The following is a 23,602-nucleotide window of genomic DNA, read 5'->3' on the forward strand; positions in this document are numbered from 1 at the left end:
TAACCGATTAATTGCCACGTTTCCCTCAACTTAGTCAGTAGAGACCTTTTTAGGGCTTAGAGGGGTGTTACCTCCTAGAGGTACCTTCCCAATAAGTAACCTGATCCCCGGACCAAGACTCGGGTTTCTCAAAGACATGCTTTTTCCAAAACTATGGAGTCACTTTTTAGGGTTTTTCTTTTTTGTTTTATTTTCCCTTTAAAATAAAAATAAAATAAGTGGCGACTCCGAATTTTCTAAAAATTAATTTTTCACAAATAAAAAGCGAGTCTCGCCGATCGAGTGGGAACGCACGTGAAAAATGCGGGTCCACAACTCTCCAAACTATTCTCTCTGAAATTTAGGTTTGCGTCTAGTCTTTATTATCTGTTTGCATAATTTTGATTTATTAAATCTAACTTATGGTTTTTTATGGTTCAGTATGAGTTGAAGAGGTAGATTGGTATAGTGACTTCCTCTCAATAATTTCAACAAGGTTAATTGGGTGTTTCACCTTAGCAATGATAAAAGATTTTTTCATTCTTTGCTAACTCCTAATAATTTGTAATCAATATTGGCCAAGAGGGCTTTTTTGTGTTTAAAAGATCCATCGTATTTAGTCATCCATGAGGAGATATGACATTTATGTTCACAAAGTGATCGATGATTTATTGGGATACTTAAGGGTGAAGAAATCTTAGTCTCTAGCTCGAGAAGAAGAGCATGTAGAAAGAGAGAGAGGAAACGAGTTAAAGGAGTTCTTTGTCAAACTAGATAGTAGAAGATTTTGGTTATAGATGCGGCTTGGAGAAATCAAGTTGTTGATTTCATGGTGTCATCTCTGCCTTGTGTTAACATTCCCATGATCAATCTAGATTGAGACTTTAATAAGTGCCCCATACATGAGCTCTTCAGATTAATGCATTCCTAATATTATTTCTAGACTAGTTTTTCATCTTAAAAATAAATGTCCTCCAAGTATTTGTGGCGATGAAGGTCCTTCGACCAAGCATCCAACTCGTTTCCTTTCTTCAAGCTCTATAGTATCATAGGAAGGGAGCCATGAAATTACTTGCCTTTTATCAAGTTCTAAAAATCTTTTAAAATCAATATTTATCTCATCTTCTGCAAACAAAGCGAGTCAAGAGTGCTCATTAGAGGCTATGCTTTGGACCTTCACTATTTTTTGGAGGAAGGTATTTCGCCTTTCGTAGTCTCTAATCTCTTCTCTTTACTAAGAAGTGCATTGTCTTTGTCATCCCATGCCCTTAACTGTGTTGTATGGACGCTTATTTAGGACGTGATAGACGAATGAAACGCTCATGTCATAGAGTCATTGGCTTGTTTATCTACTAACAATATTTTCTTCATTATAAGTCACTTCACATATTAGTTGTTTTTTGTTCTTGATGTTCATTTCTTAATATGGTGATATGTTGTAAATCTAGTTAGCTTCAACATATCTCAATCGTTATTATCATTTTATGCAAGACAAACTGAAGAATTATGAGGCACTTCGGGATTTGGCTACAAAAATATGTGCCCAATGTGTTGATACTTTAGCATAGGTGCCTAACATTGAGAAAATATTGCAAAAATCTTAGTATACTTTAAAATCGATCCTAGAAAAGGTTGACAGTGTTGGGATTAAGGCTGAAAAAGTATGACATCATGTAATAGATTGAGATTCATTTATAAATTTATTTATTTATGTTTCTTAGTTTCCTTTTATTATCTTATTTACATTAATTGGTTATTTGAGCTTACACGCCTACATCACTTGCATTGTATATGACTTAGGTGCATTAAGAGTTGCACGGAAGATCCAACTCATAGGTTTCTTGCAGAGTGATAAGTAGTTTACAATTGGTTCATGGATTTGGGTAATCCAGTAGAAATTAACCTTATAATTTGAGAGATGAATTATCTTGATCATCGAGATAGTTTTCCCATGGTGAGTGCACTAATATATGTGATGCACATACTATCAGTTGTCATAATTCACCAAACTACTATATTGCATGGACTCTCAACATTGAGAGAATATTGAGTTTGTGCTATAGTCAACATGAGATTTTAATTTATGAGTGAGAGACCTTAAAGTGGTCACATATCCATATGAATTAGGTCACTATAGATAGAGGCTTGTGACAATATGTATTCTCTATAGAGGTACGATGATATCTCATGGATTGTGATAGTTAGGAATGGCAATGGGGCGGGTTTGGGACGGGTCATTCCCATCTCATTCCCGCAACCGATTATACAATTATTTCCCATTCCCGTCATAAACCCGCGTCGGGGCAGGTTGATTGTTTCCCATCCCCGTTAACAGAAGAATTAATAACCCCATCCCCGCCCCGTCCCGAATGTCCATTAGCCCTAACCCTAACTGGCAAATGTCATACTTAAAATACACTTTCCTTTCACTGATTATGATAATATACCAAATATGACAAAATAATATCGAAATTGAAATTAACACCACAACAATAAATAATTTTAAGCTCATAGTTAGCTTAAATGATTCAAAATTAATGCAAAACACAAAAAAGAAAAAACATCTGAACCATTTTCAAGAGAATAGAATGAAAACTGAACCAAATAAGAAAATGGGTCAATATCAGTCATGGATGTGATTCCCTCTTCAAGCCAATCTTTGAACCAAGACTTCATCAAATCCACTACTTCAAAGGTTGTCGCGTTCCTTTTATGTGTGTGCTATCGGACAAAGACTTCAAGATGCTCTAAATGATTGTGTTGCACATATTTAGGGCAAGGAGATCGAAGCCCGTGACTAGTTTCATGTTGCGAAAGAGAGGTTTTGGGCTCTGAGGCTAAACCAAGAACAAGATGGACTTGATTTCAGAGTATTTTAGTTGGTGTGAGGGAGGAAGAAAAAGTAGTATTGATCCTGAAAATAGGGTTTCAAGCAGTGTATCAGAGGAAGAAGAAGAAGAAGCAGATGTCGGGAAGAAGAAGAAGCGGCTGTCGGAATTAGGGTTGGGAAGAATGAAAGACCATTGTATTAGAAGAAGAAGAAGAAGGAGGGGCGGCCGTTAGAATTAGGGCAAGAATGAGGGCAAATGAGAAAGAATGAAGTATATATATATGGAGTTTTTTTTTTTACATTTTAGTAGTTGTTGAAGGGTAATTTTGTAAATGTATATTCAGGGTGGGACGGGGCGAGTTGGAACAAAATCCATACCCGTCCCAAACCCGATTCGAGTTTTTAAAATATTCTCATACCCAACCTATACCCGTTTATTATATTTTATACACGTCCCAATAGGGGCGAGGTGGGGCGGGTTACCTGATTAGCCCAAAAAATTGTCATCCTTAGTGATAGTGTGTTCTCTTAAGTGATCTAAAGGACATGTGATATAGAAGATTATGACCATAATATTTCATTTAGTGGAAATTTGACATATGCTCCTTGGAACTACAATGTATCAATTGATCACATAATAAATGAGATCTATAACTCAAGGATTGGAAATGTAATCTCGATAGGTGATAGTACTACTTTATTATATTATGAATATTAGTTCATAGGAAATCTTCATGCAGTGGATAGTAAATCATGAACCTAAGCTTTGTCTCGTTCTCATTTACATAGAGTACTAAAGTGTAGTTGATTCATATTAGTAAAATATTGAATCAACTTCAGAATTGGATTCTAAAGGAGCTAATACTCTTATGCATCCTAGTGGTCCTCGCTCTAAGTTCAATATCATGATGACACTATTTATAAGAGTTTGATTGACTTTAGGTTTACTCTTGTGCATAAGGAAATTTAGGTAATTACACAATATTGCACAAGGGACAATGAATAAGGTCTTTAAATTGGGTTAATTTATTAATTAAATGACCCTATATAATTAATTAATCAATTAGAACTTAGTTTGGCTAGATTAAGTGACCCAAGCCCATGTTGGCTTGAGTTACTAAAGCCTAATAGGGGAACCCTATGAATACCCCCTTAGGGGTTAAGATTTCTAAGATACTTTGGTATTCTTCCACCTTTAAAAAGAAAGAACCAATGCATCCTTCCTCTGAAAAAACCCATTATTTTGAGTGTCAAGGTCATTGGACAGAAGACCTTGGGTGTACGAGACATCTAGAGTATTCAAACATGCTATTCACCATAAGAAATTGACTTGGGAACATCTAGATCTAAGTAAAAACATCTATAACATTGTTTTTCTAATCCTTGATTGTTAAAAATCATATATTTGCTTTTGTTGTTAGAATCTAGAAGCCCTAGAATTAGTTTTGTGCACCTAACTTGAGCCTAAGATAGAGAACAGAGAAATTTAGGGTATCCCTATAGAGAGAATGAGAAAAAAACAGAGAAGGCTTTGTTGGCTAAGAAGTGAGATTATGAACGAGAGTTAAAGATGACCCATTCAAAATTCAAGCTTATGGAGGAAAAACTCCTATTGGTTGAAGGAGAATAAGTGAAACAACTAGATGAATTGAAACATCAATATATTGATAAAGTAGAGGCTCAGGCTCAAGAGGCTTTTAATGTAGGCTATATGAAAGTGGTGGTTAAGTACAACATCGTACTTAGTGAGTATTCTCAAAGGTAGCGCTTGAGCACCCTAGGACATGCTTGAGAATCCTTTGTTGGATGTTCAAGCATCCAATGTTATTTTTCTCTAATTTTGCGCAATTGTCCATCTAACTACATTATATGCCATTAAGTTCCTATTGCTCACTTTTCAAGCTTAATTATGACTAAAATATGTATTTTATTATGTGATTACTTTGTTATACATTTACACTCAAAGTCTACTTACTTAAGCCTCATTTGTAGAGCCTTTAACATGACCATGGTCAGTATAAAACCGATTATTAACCCAAGATTTCCCCAAATTGTGTTATGACAATAATAAAACAAGGTTGTTAGAAAAATTAGACTAATCCGACCTAAGGTAATCACCTTGGGGGAATGGGAGGGGGGGTTGTGGTGAATGGAGTGATGGTCTCTTTTTCTAAATTAAAATTATGTGAATGCACGAGACAATTATATGCAAATATATAATAAAACAACATAAATACAATTGCATATAAAGTAATATAGTAGGGAAAAGAGTAGAGACGAGAGAATGCAAACATAAGATTTTTATAGTGGTTTGGCGCAACCTGGCCTACGTCTACTCTTCCCTAACTTCAATCCCAAGTTTGAGGTTCCACTAATTCAAGACTTCTAACCCGAGCCTTCAAGTAATACAATTGGATTATGGTTCTAATAAACCTTCTTTGACTTTCAGCTCCAAGCCCCCTTTACCATCTCCAAGAGATACATCACTCTTGAACAACCCCTCAAGTGATACCCCACACTTGAGACTGTTTTTTTGATACCTTACACTTAGACTTTTCTTCTCAAAGATTTACAAAAGAAGATAGGAAATATTCTCACAAAATCTTAGTATAAAACTTTAGACTCAAATATACAAGAAAAACTAGGATTGAAAGGTGCACTAATGATATGCAAGTTTTAGAACAATGATGCACTAAAAAACATTCTTTTAAAGCTCAAATATATTTACGAAATATTTAGGAAGGTTAAACTCTTGAAACAATGAAGATTGAAGCCTTTTTATAGAGGAAAAATGTCAAACTAGTCATTAGGGGTTTGACCAGTTGAGTTGAGGGTCAACTGGTTGACTAGTCATTAGCATTTAATGCTTGATAGGTGATCGTTGGACCTCGACCGCCTCTTGATTGAACCTCGACGGGTTGAGGTTCAACCTCGATCGATCAAGGTTGAGAAAAAAATGGCTCAATCAATTGAACCGGATAAGGAATTGGTCAACTTATTTAGCTCAACCAATTGAATGGTGCAAAAACCTTCTTTTTCTTCCAAAATACTTATTGGTCAAGGTTGAACCTCAACCTGTCAAGGTCCAACAGTTACCTATCAAGCATTAAATACTAACGACTAGTCAACTGGTCAACTCCCAACTTGACCGATCGAATCCCCAATGGTTAGTTTGGTATTTTCCCTCCAAATAATAGTTATTGAGCCAAAAACGGCTCAACTGGTTGAACTAAATGAGGAACCAGTCAATATGTTCAACTCAATCAGTCGAAGAGTGCAAAAACTTTATCTCTCTTCCAAAACGCTTGTTTAATTGGTCAAAGTTAAACCTCAACTGGTCAATGTTGAACCTCAATTGTTTAAGGTTCGGTCAAAGGGCGATCGATATCCAACAGTCACCTGCCAAGCACTAAATGCTAATGGCTAGTCAATTGATCGAACCCCCAATGACTAGTTTGATATTTTTCCTCTATAAAAAGGCTCCAATCTTCATTGTTTTAAGAGCTTAACATTCTTAAACATTTTTTGAATATATTTAAGCCTTAGGAGAGCGTTTTTGAGTGCACAATTATTCTAAAGCTTGCATATCATTAGTGCATCTTTCAATTCTAGTTTTTCTTGTACATTTGTGACTAAAGTTTTGTATTAGGATTTTATGAGAATATTTTCTATTTTCATTTGTAAATCTTTGAGAAGAAAAGTCTAAGTGTGAGGTATCACTTAAGGAGTCTCAAGTGTGGGGTATCACTTGAGGGGTTGTTCAAGAGTGAGGTATCTCTTAGAGATTGTAAAGGGTGTTTGGAGCCAAAAGTCCAAAAAGATTGATTAAAACCATAATCCAATTGTATTGTTTGAAGGCTTGGGTTGGAAGTCTTGAATTAGTGGAACTTCAAACTTGGGATTAAAGTTAGATGAGAGTGGACGTAGGTCGGGTTGTACCAAACCACTATAAAAATCTTGTGTTTGCATTCTCTATTCCTTACTCTCTTACTTTATGTGCAATTGAAAAGTGGCAATCATAAAGACAAAATCAAACAAAAGAGAAATTAATAAGAAGAAGAAGACCTCAAATAGAAGTGTTTTTTTCAAGACCTAAGCTTCATAGGATCTTTTTGTAAGGTTATTGGTGCACTGAGTTTTTAATGCATTACATTATTAATTTATGCACCAAAATCATTTAAAAGTACTTTAGTTTTAAAATACTTTAAAATTGGATGATTTCATGTTTTCAATTAAAACCTTGTGTCAAATGTTTTTCAAACTTGTTTAAAAGATTTTAAGTTGAAAATAATGGTTGTTGAGCCAAAAACGGCTCAACCGATTGAACTGGATGAGGAGCTGGTTGACTTGTTTAGTTCAACCGATCGAACCCCCAACGACAACAGGTTAACAATAAGCATAACATTTTTGCACCTTTCGATCAGTTGAATTGAATAGGTCGATTGGTTCCTCATCCAGTTTAACCGGTTGAACCCTTTTTTGCTCAACAACCATTCTTTTCAACTTAAAACCTTTTAAATAAGTTTAGAAAACATTTGACACAAGGTTTTTGTTGAAAACATGAAATCATTTGATTTTAAAACAAAATTACTTTTGGATGATTTTGGTGCATAAATTAATAATGTAATGCATGAAAAACCTAGTGCACCAACAACCTTACAAAGAAATCCTATGAAACTTAGGTCTTGAAAAAAACACTTCTCTTGAGGTATTCTTCTTCTTATTGATATCTCTTTAATTTGATTTTGTCTTTGTAATTGTCATTTCGAAAATCTTCTTGTCTAATCACGTTTGAAATATAATCATTAGTTTCAAACCTTGTTTTGTTATCATCAAAACCAAGATTAACCAAACCATGGTTTCACAAAAGTTAAGAAACTAATGGTTTCATTTGAGTTTAAGGTTTTAATTTCTAAAAAATATAATCAACTCAAGTACTAAGCATGGATAAATTCAAATCAATCAAGACTTTGATGCAATTGAAGACTCCTTGGGAACTTATATAAGATTAAAATTGGTACACTAGGGGTCATATTTTATGTACTTACAGTTAAACATATTTCCTACTCATTCATATCATTTTTAAATTAACAATAATCCTTAGAAAATGGATGGCTTTAATTTTGAAGCAAAACCCAAGCTCAAAATATTTTACAAATCATTTTAAAAGGGTTTCAAATATGTTGATTAGTCATAGTGGTTCCCTTTTTTAAATTAGCTCAAAATTTATACATATAAAATTGGTTCAAAACTTATAAGTTTTTAGGTATATTTATAGTTTTATTTGTAAGTTTATGCTTCACTTGAACTTTATTACAATATAAAGGATATAAAAAACTAAGAGCTTGATGGAATTTAACCAAATTTCAATAAAGATAAATCATAGTATAAAATATTTACTTTTAAAATTTAATTTTTTTTACAAGTCTAAAATTAGCAAGAACAAAAACCATATATAAAAGAAAGCTAAAATGATGTGACAATAAAGCTTTTGTTAAAGAGTTATGTGCCTTCCTTTAATAATTATCAAATTGTAAAATTGACAACTTCCTTTAATTTTATTGAGAAATGATTTATTTTGGACATTTTTACCCCTCTTTATTTTATTTGCCCCTAAAAACATCCTTTTCTCACTCATTTTATTCATTCTATTCATTTTATTCGATAACACATTTATCTATAAATTCACTTTTTAAAAATAAATAAATAAAAATTTGTAACTATTTATCTCTCAAACAAATCATTCTCATTTTCATTCTAGATGTTTATTTGGATTAAATTTTATTTCCTATAGTTTTCATTAATTCTAAATTCGGATCTTATTTATTACAAATTTAACAAAAGTTAATTATTCTTTAAAAAATGTTCACTTGAATTGCATTGGAGTTAAGTTTGGTTACAAAAAACTTAATTAGGGTTAAATTCTTAAGCACAATGTTAATCTGAAGTATACCATGGTTAGTTTTCATTTACAAATAATTTAACTAGGGTTTTCAGGTACAAATAACTTGATTATAATCAAGTAATGTTTTTAAGTTTTATTTAAAAAGAACTTGTTTGGGTTAAGTTTCCATTTTATCTAAAAAAAACGTGATTAAAATTACGTTTTAAATTAAAGTTTTTATTTGGACTTAAATGTAAGATTGTGGAGTTCTAAGATCATCTTCACATTGTAGAACTTCAAATGAAACTCCAAAAAAATCCCAATAGAAAAAAGCTATAAGAACAATTGAAAAAAAAAAAACACAAACAAAATCCCACTACAAAAAACCACCAACTAAAATCCCATTGTAAAAAACCTTAACCAATATCCTAATAGAAAGCATTTGTGAATAACCCTAATAAGAAACAATTGCACAAAAAATAAAAAATAAAAAATAAAAAATAAAAAATAAAAACCCAACTAAAAATGACAGTAAAGAACCCTAACCAAAATCCCATCGCAAAAAATTTCATCAAAATCCCAACAAAAAACAATTGCACAAAACCTCAACTAAAAACAACCATAAAAGACCCCCTAACAATAAACATTAATGTTGAAGCTTAAATAATTTTTTTTTAAAAAAAAAAACACCCAAACAATAAACAATTGTAAAAGATTGCAATAGAAAACGATAATAAAAAAACCCTAACAAGAAACAACTATAAAAACCCTATTCAAAAATAAAGAAAAAGATGAAAGATCTTGAAGAAGAAAGAAAGATGAGAATATTATGGCTAATCTTTATAGATGGGGTTATAGAAATGGGAGGGAAATGATATAGGAATGAGAAGGAAAAGTCATTTTTTAAGGAAATAAAAAGAGTAATGATGTACAAAATGAGTTTTATTTTTAAAGAATAAATAAGTGACATCATTCTTCTAATGTCAAACTGTATGGATTATTATTTTGTTATTAGACATAATTTATTGTATCTTCAAGTATTGAAATACAATAAAATATTATTTTTATCTTCACATTAATTAATTAATAATAATAATTATTATTATATATATATATATATATATATATATATATATATATATATATATATATATATAATTAATTTTATATATTTAAATATTCATTCAAAATTTATATATAATTTTTTTATTTATCAATTTCCATCATTTTTCCAATTTTACATAAATTTCCACTAATATATATCAAAAGTTTTGCCCATATTTTTGCAAAATCAGATAATTGATATTTTCATAGATACTAATATTTTTAACATTGTTTACTCCTTAGTGCACAAACCTTGGTCAATCAACCATGATTGAGTGGTAGAAACCAAGGTTTAAGGGCAGAGCCTTGATTGAGTGGTGAATGCTCGAACCAAGTTGATTTGATGAGATTGGATGGATCGATCGTGGTTGGTTGTATTAATCATGATTAATCATACAATTGTGGTTAATTAGGACCTCAAACCACTTTCCATCTTTAATAGGCTTAAGGCCACCCTTCACAATCGGTCATTCCAACATTTCCTGGGATGAGCTAACTAAGCCAAAGAGGCTACTCTAAGGCTTAGGACTAGGTTTGACGCATGGGGGTTCTACCCTATCCATGGTGGGGAGCTAGACTTAGATCCGTTGTGCAAGTTGTTTAGGATTAGGGAGGAGCCCTAGGTCACTGGCCTAGTCGATGCTGGCCAAGTCATGCACCTCATGTTACTTTCCCAACCTAACCAATTTACCACTAATATATGACCTTAGTCTAGGGCATAGGACTAGGTTTGACGCATGGGGGTTCTACCCTATCCAGGGTGGGGAGCTAGACTTAGATCCGTTGTGCAAGTTGTTTAGGATTACGGAGGAGCCCTAGGCCACTGGCCTGGATGCGAGTCAAGCCATGCACTTTAAACCATGTTACTTCCCAACCTAACCAAATTTACTACTAATATATGACAAGGTCAATCTTAAAAGTACCTCCAAAAAAACAAAAAGAAAATAAATCTTCTCGTAATTTCAATTGATCATTGAAAGGACCATAAATGGATGAATCTTTCCATTCATGGTGACCTGATTATTTGGTGCCCACTCCCACAGTTACCCAACTGTTTTGAGCCTCAGAAAACTCTTCCATCTTTGCCACACACCTTCTGTCAAGCACCAAAAAAGGGGGCTCTCTAACTCATTGGATTCTAAGTACACCACAGCACTGCCAAACTTAAAGCAGAACTGGATGAAACATAAACATATATACTTAAAACTGTCCAACTTATGAAAAGTACTTTTGGATCATACTCCCTCATCCAAGGTTGTCATTCATCAATTTTAAGGGCTAGCCTTTTAGGATCATGAAACTTTGTCCATATTATCTTCTATCCTTTCTTCTTTCAATACTCCATGTTTAACTACCAATTTTTCTAAAACCTTTAGGATTTAAATTCATATCCAATAGGCAAAGACAGAGATAGAATTTAATTTGATTCATTTCCAACAAATAAATAGGGAAAATGCAAATTACGGAAATGAGACTCAAATTCACAACCTCCCTCTAAAAACTTAAGCTTATAAAATTTGAGTTCAATATACATATCATACTGTGTTTGATCCACATATATGTACATGTATCATTTCAACGGGTGAGTGCATATATCCCTTTGAGCACACGTAATGAGCCGGCATCTAGAGTAAGATTTACCTTCGTCTTTTGAACATTGGAGAAGCCGAGTAACAGATTGATATCTTAATACAATATCATACTATCTGAGGTACAACAAAGGCGAAAAGCAGCCTCACACTAGGGCGAATTACATGATTTTCTGAACTGTTAGCCATGGGTTTCTCACATCACTGAATGATGAATACTGAACTAAAAGCAAATTTTCCTTTTTTCCCTTTTTTTTTTCTCCACAAAAGGAGAAGGTCCAGCTATATTTACATATCACAACAATGGAAAAAGATCGGATTATAATATGCTGTGCAATAATATTGCTTTCCACAAAGAATATGTCTCAGTGGAAATTAATCAACTTAGGGCAGAAACCAAAAAAAAAAAAGAATCATTGTGTGTCCACAAGGCATCTTAGGACATTCACCTGCAGCTCCAAAGCCACCAAGTAGCTTCCCACTTCTGTCAGCAATTCATTTACACCCATCTCATTTCCACCCGGCATAAGGGTTCTTAGGTTTGTCAACTGCTGCCTAAATTGCACCTCTTCACCTTCCGTCCCCGCTCCTCTCTTTGGTTTCGGTAGACACTGTAATCTTTTAGACCTTTTCGAGTCCTTCTGACTAGGTTTGGGATAAGGGTTTGGAGAGAATTTGGTCGGAAGCGATGCCTTTTGAGTTTGTGGAGTAGTGGAAGAATTTTGAAGTCTACCTACATTGAGGCCGCCGCGTTGAAGCTTAACGTTTAAGGCACGGCTCCATGCAAAGCCTTCAGCGGACGATACCAATGCCTTATCAACCTCATAGCGGACGAGCTTCTCCAACTCATGATCCTCCCTCTGGTCTGAATCAGGCTTGTTTCCGATATCTATCAGAGCTGGCACTAAATGATTCACATACTTCTTTGCAAATACCGTACGTGGCAATGTGTTTGGCTGGAGGGAATAAACACGCCTCCTTTTAGTAATCCTGTGCTGATCCATCCAAGCAAATGAAGGTCAATTCTGCGAGAAAGAAGAGTACTTAAATTAATAAACAACGAGAACAAGAAGATTATGGAGAGGACAAAGGATTTGAAAAAACAAATGGAGGAGGACAGAAAGGTGAGAATTAAATAATGGACAGGAGAGAGATGGGGGTTTGGGCATGGGAGGACCTTGAAGAAGCTAATGAGAGCTGAGAGATGGAAGAGAAGTAGTTGAAGAGGTTTTTGTATATGGAATCACCTGGGGTTGCACCTGGGGGGTTTTAAACAAAGGAATTGTGGATCTCATCACAGCTCAAAGTTTTTTCATGGTCACCAGAGAGGGCATGAGATATGGGAAATAATTGGAGTGATAAGGAAAGTCAATAATTGTTCTCGTGTGTTTGAGTGAAAGAGAGGGAGAGGGAGAGAGAGAGAGAGAGAGAGGAGAGGAGATTACGGAGAGAAGAGGCAATAAACCTTGGGAGGGAGTTGGGGTTGGTGTGTTGGGAGAGGCACATGGCATCACATGCATATTTGCTTTACACAACACCCAAAAGAGGGAGTCTCTCCCATGTGCAACCGCTAGGAAACAAGACAAGAGAACCCCACTATAAATGCCCTCACATGACTTCACATTAGTACTAACTCTTTTTCCATATCTCTCTCTCCTCCTCTGCTTCTCTCTCCCTACTTTTTCCCTCATTTCAAATCATCCAGCTCATGCCTCTCATGCTCTCACATCCTCCCTCTCTCTCTCTCTCCCCCCTAACTATAGACCGTTTCATCTCTCTTTTCTACCTATAGACCATCTCATTTCTCATACTCTCCCTCTCCCCTCTCTTTGCTTTTTCTCTCCCTTCCTCTCTTTTCCCCTCTATTAACCATAGACCACTTTCATCTCTCTCCCCATTCTTTAACTAAAGACCATTTAGACTCTTCCACTAACCTTTCATGCTTTCCTGGTGGTTGAAATGATAGAATCCTGGGAAAATGTGTCTCATTCTACTTATATTTCTATTAGTAACTTTAAATTTCTAATAGAACGTGAAAGTAAATATTAAAAAATTCACTAAAATATACCATCCATCGAACTTTGAATTTGAACCGATAAATAAAAGTGTAAAAATTCGACATCATATTACAAATAAATAGAATTAAGTTAATTACACACGTGATATTACTTGATTCATCGACTTTTTTCTTGTTAATAAGACTTTGAATATTATTAATAACAAAAATAAATCTAATTATATCTGTTTAATTAGTTGTCTCTTTAGCATGATTCACATGTTCCATCACCCCCACAATGGCTGCCACCAAGTCACCATTAATGTGCCATAGAAATCAAATCAGTTTATACTAATATTAATAAATACAAAATCTTCAATTTTACGTTATTTGTCTCTTCTTTGCAGTGCACTAGGTCCTATCACCGCCACGATCACAGTGGCCATATAACCACCACCAGTGTCACTATCTCCTTCACCAAAAATATAAAGTTGAATGAATGTCAAAGAATATGGATTACAACTATATGTTATAATTTATAGCATAAAATCGTGTGAATACAAAAGAACTTAGGATAGGATTAAATTTGTTCAAATAATGATAAAAATTACTCTCTTACATATAAATCTAAGCACAATTTTACGATACTGTGATAAATTTAATTTGATGATCATGATCGTATTTTGATAAAATAGTGTTTTATTTGTAGAAATCAAGGTCACATCCCATAAAAAATTAGTAATGGACGATACTCTATTTTTATCTTCATTAATTGCTAATAATCATATTTTCGAGCTCAATAATAAGAATTAATGGGATGAGATCAGGAATGACTTCCACTCTTCAATTCTTGAGTAATTTGCAATTATAAAAGATTTGTTAAAAAAACAAGGGAAAAGGAAGAAGAGGAATTTAACATTTAGAGTCACATGTACTAATTTTGATTCGAATATGTCTAGTACTTCTAAAACATTTTCCACCAAATACTATTATTCAAAAACTCTTTTTTTTTTTTTCATATTATTTATCTCGAATTAAATTACTTAAAAATTTGAAAGAAAAGTTAAACTTATTTCATCTATGAGGACATTACAAATTAAAATTACTATGAGAGAAAAAAAAAATCTTAAAAGTACGTAACAAAAGATATAATTTTTTTTTCTTTCTTTTTTTTTATTCTCCATAATCCAAATAAAGTCCTAAAAAAATAAGAAGAGTTGTTAAAAAATGAAAAGAAGAGAGCTAAAGTACCAATAGCTAAACTTCTTGCTAAATTCCATTTATTTTAACTTTTCTCAATTTAATGAATTGTCTTAAATACTTATAAGCCATTTATATCTTCTTTACAATATAAAAAGTGACTTTAAGTTTTGTTTTCCTCAAAAAAAAGAAAAAAAAATTATAAAATTTATTTTTAAAATACAAATTCAAAATATTAAATGAATCCTGATATGCTTCTACTTTGCCTCTACCTTTAATTTCTAATTTAGTAAAAGAGATAAAATCATGTATGGGCAATAATTACTTTTATTACTTTTAAAGTAAAAATGTAAGACTTGTTTGATAATTATTTTCGAAAATAATTTTTTAAATTTTTTTTGAAAATTGTTCTCTAATGTTTTATAGAATAAAGATTTGTTTGTAAATTTAAAATGTTTTTAATCTATTTTTAATATTTTTAAATATGTTTTAAAAATAATTTTTATATCTAGAATTTTATTCTTATTAATTCTACATATTTGTGTAATTATTTTTTAAAATAGAAACAAGTGAAAACAACATAAATCAATTAAAATATGTTTTCTGAAAACACCATATTTTCTGTTTTTAAGAATAAAAAACAAAAAACGATTTTTAGTTATCAAATGTGTTTTCTTGATTTTTTTTACACTAGAAAACAAAAAACTATTTTTGAAAACAATTATCAAACATATCCGTAGTCCTATTGAAAAAAAAAAATCAATTTTTATTTATTGAAACAATATTATTTTCTTCTTTTTCTTTTTCTGCACTCAAAAAACATCTAATAAAAATACATTATTTTCTATCTTGCTATGGATCAATTAATGGATCCATTTTAAGAATTTCAAATAAATGCTCCTAACACTAAGCATTTATGTATCATATCATTATTGGGTTATCGATTAAAAGGGTTTTTGAAAACTTAATTTTTGAAACTTAACCTAGCTCCTACCCTTTTTGACCTTATTTGGATAAAAAAGTCATTATTATTTTCTTATAAAAATAACATTTTCTTTTAAAATCTATATGTAAATACTTGAAATAATAAATGATATTTATATAAAAAAAATTACTTTCCAAAAAAAGTAATGAGAAGGGTTAGATTAACAATTTAAAGGTTATTTAATTCATTTTAACCAAATATTTCATAGTTATATCCTCTCAACATATATTTTTAAAAAGTTATACAACTACCATGGAAGCACAATGCTTTCATTCTTTTCACTCAACCAAATGAAGCCAAAACCAAATCTTAATCGTGGGGTCTAGAATGATCATATTGTTGACTACCTAAACTAAATTGCTTTCTCATTCAATGTAATCAAATTACTTTTCAAATATGACGTAAATGTTTCTACTATAATTTGATTACTTCAAATAAAAAATCCATTTTAGAAAAGTAGTTTTGACTTTTTCAAAATTCAAAACTATCTGAAAGCGAGTGATTAAGGACAAAAGCATACAACTTTTCCACCGAAAAAATTGGAGCCAAGATGTGTATGTAGGACACCAGGGCTTGTGAACCAAAATAGCCCTCCTTGAAGCAATCAAAACCTATCATGGTGGTCACTAGGAGTGAGAGTAGTGGGTTGTAACATATCATATCACATTTAGCTGGCTTTTTAATTTTGAATGGAGTATGTTTCAACACAAGCTTGCACCCCATGGCACTTGTGTATTATATTGTATGTGTCCAAAAATTGATATAGGACAAGGGGTGACCACGTGAGTGAGGTCCCCTTTTGTTGTCCCTTAAAATCAAACCATATCTTTATTTTGGTTCATGTTTTTTTTTCCTTTTTCTCTCCTCTCTCTCTCTCTCTCTCTCTCTCTCTCTCTCTCTCTCTTTTCTTTTTTTTTTTAACGGTTTCTTTGGCTGCCTCCAAAAATGTAAGACGTTTATCCATCTTTCAAAGTTTGTGGGAAAGTTCCAAGAAAAGAAAATGAGAAAATGAGGGAGAGAAATAGAAGGAAGGAGAAAAATAGATCAAACTAATTAAAAATATGAAAAGACAACAATATGGGACTTTACATGATAATTAAGTAAAAGATTGTTAGATATTTTTTTTCACTCGTATTTTACTTTAATTAATACTTTTTGTAATTCAAATAAAGAATAAGAGTTTTTTTTACTGTGTGATTTAAAATAGTTTTTTGTTTTTAAAAAACAAAATACTGTTTTTAAAATTTTCTAATACTGTTTGGTTGTTATTCTCTAAAAACAATTTTTAAAAACAAAATGAAATAGAAAACAATTTTTAAAAAATAAGTAGGAATTATTTTCATCAGTTTAAAATATATATATATATATATATATGATTGTTTGACCATGTTTTTTTAAAAAAAAACTAAAAAAAAAACTGTATTTAAGTTAAAAAATAAAAAATATTTTTTAAAAATAAATTTCAAAAAACATAATCAAATGATCATAAAACTCTATAAAATTTATAGAAAATATTTAAAAAGTTGAAAGAATTGAGGAAAGATTCATTTTTTTCTTTACTTTATCACGGAAGGTAATTTTTTTTTAACAATTATGAAATTAATTTATTACAACAAATTATATATTTTCAATTTTCTTATTGCTTATATAATATAAAGGATAAAAATAAATAAATTTAGACATGTATGTAACTCACAAGGGACATTCAGTCCCAGTGAGTGATCAAGTTATTGAGGGGTGCAAAAGATAATATTAACTTTATGGTACCAAGAAAGCTTGAGAATCCTAGTACCTAGGATACTTTAATAGTACCTTGGATGATTGAAAATACTTCGGTAAGTTTTTAGTTTTTTCTGAACGGTGGAAGTTGCTAGAGACTAATAGGACAATGAAGGTAAATAGAAGTGAAGGACATAGGGAATGAAGCTTTTTCCTAGTCATTTTCATTTTGGAAAGCTTCAATAATATAGAAGTCTTTTATTATTATTATTATTATTATTATTCTTGGTGGACCATCATTCTTTTTTTTTTTCCCCGGGTTAGACGTGTTCTTTCCCTATTTTTGTTTTTTGTAGAATCAATTAGTATCAGAGCTAGAATTTGCTTGGCTTGCTAGCTAACAATGTAGTTGAAGACTTTCTCTGTAATGATGGGATTGTGGGGTGGATCTTATCGAAATAATAATTGATATATCAGGACAATAATTGAATGAGATTTGTAAGCTTCTTGTCTAACATAATCGAAATGTTGATTAACAATATATTCACAATCGGAATTATTTCATAGAGGAGTTGCCTTAGATGATCTTATTTGGTTGACCTATTCATGGATAATGAAAAAGATTTCGACTTGTTATGATAAAACACTTGAAAGCATGACATAATGTAACAAATATTAGAGTTTATTATTTATTAATATAGTTTCAATTTCACTTTTATCTATCTTCATTTCATGCATTGTATTTTATGAGCGTTTTGATGATTTCACTTGTATTGTATATGAATTGGTTGCATTATACATGAATTTGATGTATTATGAGTTGTACAGAAGATTTAAGTCGTGAATTCCTTACAAGTAGATGATATATTCAAGGTAGCTCGTGAGCCTAGATAACCCACTAGAGGTTGTAGTGCACTACTTCCTCTCAAAATTGAGAGTTCATGTAGCATAGTAACTTGGTGAATCATGACAATCAATAGTTTTATACCATAATTCACCATAAGTCCTATCCAATATACATCACATGCATTGGTGTATTCACCATGGGAAACTCATCTTAATAGTCATGACAAGTTATCCTTCAAATTAGGAAGTAGTACGTTGTAGTACTCTACTGGATTGCTCAAATTCATAAACTGATTATGGACAACTTATCTACTTACAAGAAATATATAACTTGAATATTTTATACAATTCTTAATGCACTCAAGTCATATATACATTATAAAATATATGAATTGAATGTTCAAATCAATGTCAATGCATAAAAGGGATAGTAAGGAGACAATCAAGTATGACTTTGTTACATCACATTTTGCTTTTAGAAAATTAATCCCAATAAGAGATTGTTGAAAAGTGTTTTAAATTCTTAATTGATAGATATTTCTTTTTGTAAAAAGAATATTATATATAATATTTCCCTATGAATAAGGAAAGCTGGTAGGAATATCTCTATACATATACTAAGTCATGAGAGAAAAAAAAAAAGTTATAAGAGAGATGTGGTCTTGTGAAGACCATATATGGTAGATAAAAATGCGAGAAAGAGAGAGACATTTGGTGAAGGAAGAGGGCTCACAGTTCAAGGTATAAAATTGAGGAAGAGTGAATGACATCAGTAATGTATGACTCAAGGTTTAGGATGAAGATACAAAGAATAAGGAAATGTGTAATATTTCAAACCCAATAATTGTATTTATTTCTATCTTCTAAATTTTTATCATATAATGAAATGTTATCTCTCATCCATAAAATTAAGAATGGTTAATCGAACCATGTTAAAACATCATATACCTTTATATGTGATTCAATTACTTTATTTTTTTGTGTTATTTTATTAATATGTTTGGAACCGTGGAGTTTCTAATGACTAACAAGTGGTATTAGAGCTTCTGTTAGCACAATAAATGGTATCAGAGTTTCCATATACAATGGGGATAACCCTAAAAATAATGGCACTTTGCAGTTACTCAAGTTGAGTTTGCATACAACAATTTTTTCAGTAGGGCAATAGGAAAGTTTCCTTTTGCAATACTATACACATACACACACATATATATATATATATATATTAAGGCTCCTAGTCTAAGTATTGCAATAGTGCACTTAGTTGTGTAGATTTGAGCAATCCAAAAAGAGGATAAGCAAAGGCTCAAAGAAACAAATGCCAAATATAAAGCAACAACAGACAAGCATCATAGACACAAGGTGTTTAAAGTAAAGATTATCGTGATGGTGATTTTACGCATGGAAAGATTTCTTGATTGGACTTATAACAAGCTAAAGCCTAAAAAGTATGAGCTATTTCAAGTTTTGAATGAAATTAATCTGCTGGAAGAGATGGCCATTTCCAAGACCTTCAAGCTTGGACATCCAATCCCAAGAGAGTTGGTGAAAAAAAAAGGCCTTTATAATATATAGAAAGCTTGAGAATTGTAGCACTTCGTAGTCCTTAAGAAGCTTGAGAATACTTCAACCCCGTGTGGTAACCATTTTTTAAAATAGTTTTAAAAATCAGTGTTTGAAAACTAATATATAATGTTTTATAAAACAAAAATCTATTAGGGAATCTGAAACGTTTTTATCACGTTTTTAATATTTTTAAATATGTTTTATAAATAATTTTTATATTTAGTATTTTATTTTTAATTATTCTTCATGTTTGTATAATTATTTTTTAAAATACCTTTCTAAAAACAAGTGAAAACAATTAAAAAAATATTATTTGAATACATTCTATTTCATATTTTTAAGAATATAAAATAAAAAATAATTCTATAATTATTAAACATGTTTTTTTTTGTTTTTTATTTTAAAAAACAAAATACTATTCTAAAAAATAATTACGAAATAGGGTCATATTTTTGTTTTCCGTTATATTAATAACAAAATTTATTGAATTTAAACTAGATTTTTTTCCCCAATTTTTATAGATATAATATAAATTATTATAGATTAAATAGAATATTAACTATTAGAAACTGATTTTTACTTAATACTTGTAGTTGGATTGTAAAAAATATAATATTAATTATCAGATACAAAACATTGAAAAAGGGGGTAATTTTGAAAAAGAAAAATGTGAACAAACATGGGGATTTTTGTTTAGAGGGAAATAAAAAAAATAAAAAATAAAAAATAAAAAAGGTTGGGAGGAGAGAAAATTTGGGCCTGGTGAAAGAGGATTACATTTGTCTGAAGCTCAACCTTAGTCGAGTTCTAGATTGAAAAAATTCAACCTAAGCCCAATCCACTCCGATGTTATTGGATCGAGCCAACCTAATCAAGTTGTGACCCTAATATGACATAAATGAATACGTCCATTTTCAACTATCCTGGGCCTCAGGATTGGTAAGCCATTTACAACATCAGAACTAGGGGTCTCCAACGGGCGAGCCGGGCGGGGCCAGGCCATGCTAAAATGCTAGGCCCGCGGCCCGGCCTATGAGCCCGCGGGTTGGCGGGCTAGCGGGCGGGCCGGTGGGCTTTTTGATTTAAGCCAAAATGGCTTTCAAAAAAACCAAGGGAAGGGAGAGGGGAGGATTCGAACCCCTCCCCTCATGCTTAAACTTTAAGGGTCTAACCAACTAAACTACATTCTTTTTATGTTTATTAATTGAGTTAGTTATATGTATATAAAAATAAATTATATTATTTTTTAAAAAAAATTAAAGGCTCCAACGGTCACATGGCCAATTATTTTGAATTTTTTTTTTTTAACCTTCCTATAAATACATTTTATTCCTTTTCATTTTTTCATCAAATTCTCTCTATTTCTCTCACATTCTACAATATTTCAAATTCTTTTATTTTTCCCTCAAATTATACAATATTGTTAGTGGTGCAAAACAAGCATTGGTGGCTCCAAGAGTTCAAATTTGCTAGGAATTTCTGGATCGGTTCTCTAATTAAGTAACATACTTCACCCCTACTACTTTATTTTTTTGTTACATTTTTTTTTATATTTATTACTTTATTATTTTTGGCATAATATTTTATCAATAATTATAATATGACAAGTGCTTCTTCATCTAGTCCATGTGATGAAATATCATCAAATAAAAAATTTACTTCAAATATATGGAATTTTTTTTATAGAATAGAAATAATTTTAGAAAATAATAAAAAAGAAATAAAAGCAAAATGTAAAATTTGTAATAAATTTCTTATTAGTGGCTCAAATGCAGGCACAAGTCATTTAAAAAGACATCATGAAAATTGTAAAACTAAAAATAATGTAGATATTAGAAATTATATGCAATTAGGTAAAAATGAAAGTGGAAATTTAAAAATATTTTCTTATGATGAATCTAACTGGCGTGAAGAAATGATTGATTATATAATAAGAGCAGAACAACCTTTCAACATGATGGAAACTCATGATTTTGCAGGAACAATTCAACGAGGTATTAATCCTCAATTTAAAGGTTGGTCTGGAAATACAGTTAAAAGAGATATTATGAAAAAAATTTATACACAAAAAGAAATTTAAAAAAAAATTGCAAATTTTGAAGGAAATATTTGTTTAACATCTAATATTTGGACATCTTTAACTTACACTGGTTTTTTATGTATAACTGCTCACTACATTGATAATGAATGGAAATTAAATAAAAGAAGAATTTCATTTAAATTAATAAATGTTCCACATAGTGGTAAAAATATAGCATCTTTAATAAATGATGAAATTATAGATTTAGGCATTCGTGATAAAATATTGACAATAACATTAGATAATGCTGTTAATAATGATGCAGCAATACATAGACTAAAACTATATTGGCAAGTAAAAGAAGATCATGCTAAAATATTTCATGTGCGTTGTTGTGCACATATTTTAAATTTAATTGTAAAGGATGGATTAAAAAATGTTGATAGTACATTAGAAAGAATTAGAGGCATTGCATATAGTATTAATAGTTATCAAGCAAAACATGAATTATTTTTTATTGTTGCAAAATGTTAAATATGAAAAAAATATATATATAAATTTGGATATGGCCATTAGATGGAATTCCACATATAAACTTTTACAAAATATAGAAAAGTAGTCGAATTATATGAAATACAATTAATTAACAATGATTGTGAAGCAAATATTTATGCATTAAATGATTATGATTGGCATATTGCGGATCTTTTAAGAGATCTTTTTGAAATTTTTTATACTTCAACAAACATTTTTTGTGGTGTATATTATCCAACTTCAAATCGAGTTATTATGCAAATAACTAATATTTTTATTGTACTTCAAAAATATTTAAGTTTTGAAATATTTAATGATACAATATTTGCAATGATAGAAAAATTTAGAAAATATTAGGGAGAAATACCTTTAATTTTTTATATTGCTTTAATTGTGGACCCTATATTGAAATTTGAAGCTTTGGATGAATGGTTAACAATTATTTATTTTAATGACCAAATAAAAATTGAATAAATTAAAAATGAAATAAATTCATTATTATATAATTTATATAACTATTATAAAGAAAAATATGGTAATGATATTAATACTATTAAATTACCACCTACATCTACAAACTCCTCATCTTTTTATAAAGGAGCTCTAGAAATGTTGAAAAGTCGAAAAAAGACAACAAATAGTTCTCCAAATAATACATCTGATTTAGATAAATATCTTAATACTGATATAATTTCATTTGAAGATCAAGAAGATTTTGATATTTTAATATGATGGAAATCACATCAACACAAATATCCTGTGCTTTCTATAATTGCTCGTGATGCACTAATAGTTCCTGTGAGTACAGTTGCATCAGAAGTTGCTTTTAGTGCAGGTGGAAGAGTAGTTAGTAAAAAACGATGCAACTTAGCGCTAGATGTTATTGAAGCAGGGATATGTGTGAAAGATTGGGAAATAACATATAAAATGATGTACGATTCCATTCGAGAAACAGAGATGCTTGCCGATATGGAATCTTTAAAATTATCAAGATCTTCATGGATGCATGATAGTTCGTCATCACCGCCAGAAAATAATGACTAAATGTATATTATATTTTTATTTTTATTTTTTGTGGTTGAAAAATACAGATGATTGACAAATAAATAGGTGTCAACCTAGTTGGGATGTATTTATTTTGTAGTGATGTAAACTTTTCCCACATTTTCAAATGTAATTATACATTCAATGAATAAAATTTTGAAACAAATATTTTTTTTTAATACTTTTTATTTTTGTAGTTTTTTTTTTTAAAGGGCAGGCCTACGGGCCAGGCCTAAAGCGGGCCGTGGGCTTTTTGGAGACCCTTAATCAGAACCAAGGCAACACAAGATTGCATGAACTCATAAA

At 31.0% G+C, this 23,602-nt stretch overlaps 1 protein-coding gene across 2 annotated transcripts; it reads right to left on the reverse strand.

Moving 5' to 3' along the window:
• Window positions 1-11,277: 11,277 nt before the first annotated feature.
• Window positions 11,278-12,822, reverse strand: LOC117924850 (transcription factor bHLH146). Of its 2 annotated transcripts, none has more exons than XM_034843556.1 (2): window positions 12,634-12,822; window positions 11,278-12,411 (listed from the first exon to the last, which is right to left on the reverse strand). In XM_034843556.1, exon 2 carries the CDS (start codon window positions 12,388-12,390, stop codon window positions 11,800-11,802), a length of 591 nt encoding a protein of 196 aa, XP_034699447.1. In that variant the 5' UTR covers window positions 12,391-12,411; window positions 12,634-12,822; the 3' UTR covers window positions 11,278-11,799. The 2 variants fall into 2 exon arrangements, with proteins under 2 accessions (XP_034699447.1, XP_034699446.1); XM_034843555.1 differs by having other exon boundaries at window positions 12,564-12,822.
• Between the last annotated feature and the right edge of the window lie 10,780 nt (window positions 12,823-23,602).

This window comes from Vitis riparia, chromosome 11, assembly GCF_004353265.1.
Source record: "Vitis riparia cultivar Riparia Gloire de Montpellier isolate 1030 chromosome 11, EGFV_Vit.rip_1.0, whole genome shotgun sequence".
In the NCBI taxonomy this organism is placed as follows: domain Eukaryota; kingdom Viridiplantae; phylum Streptophyta; class Magnoliopsida; order Vitales; family Vitaceae; genus Vitis; species Vitis riparia.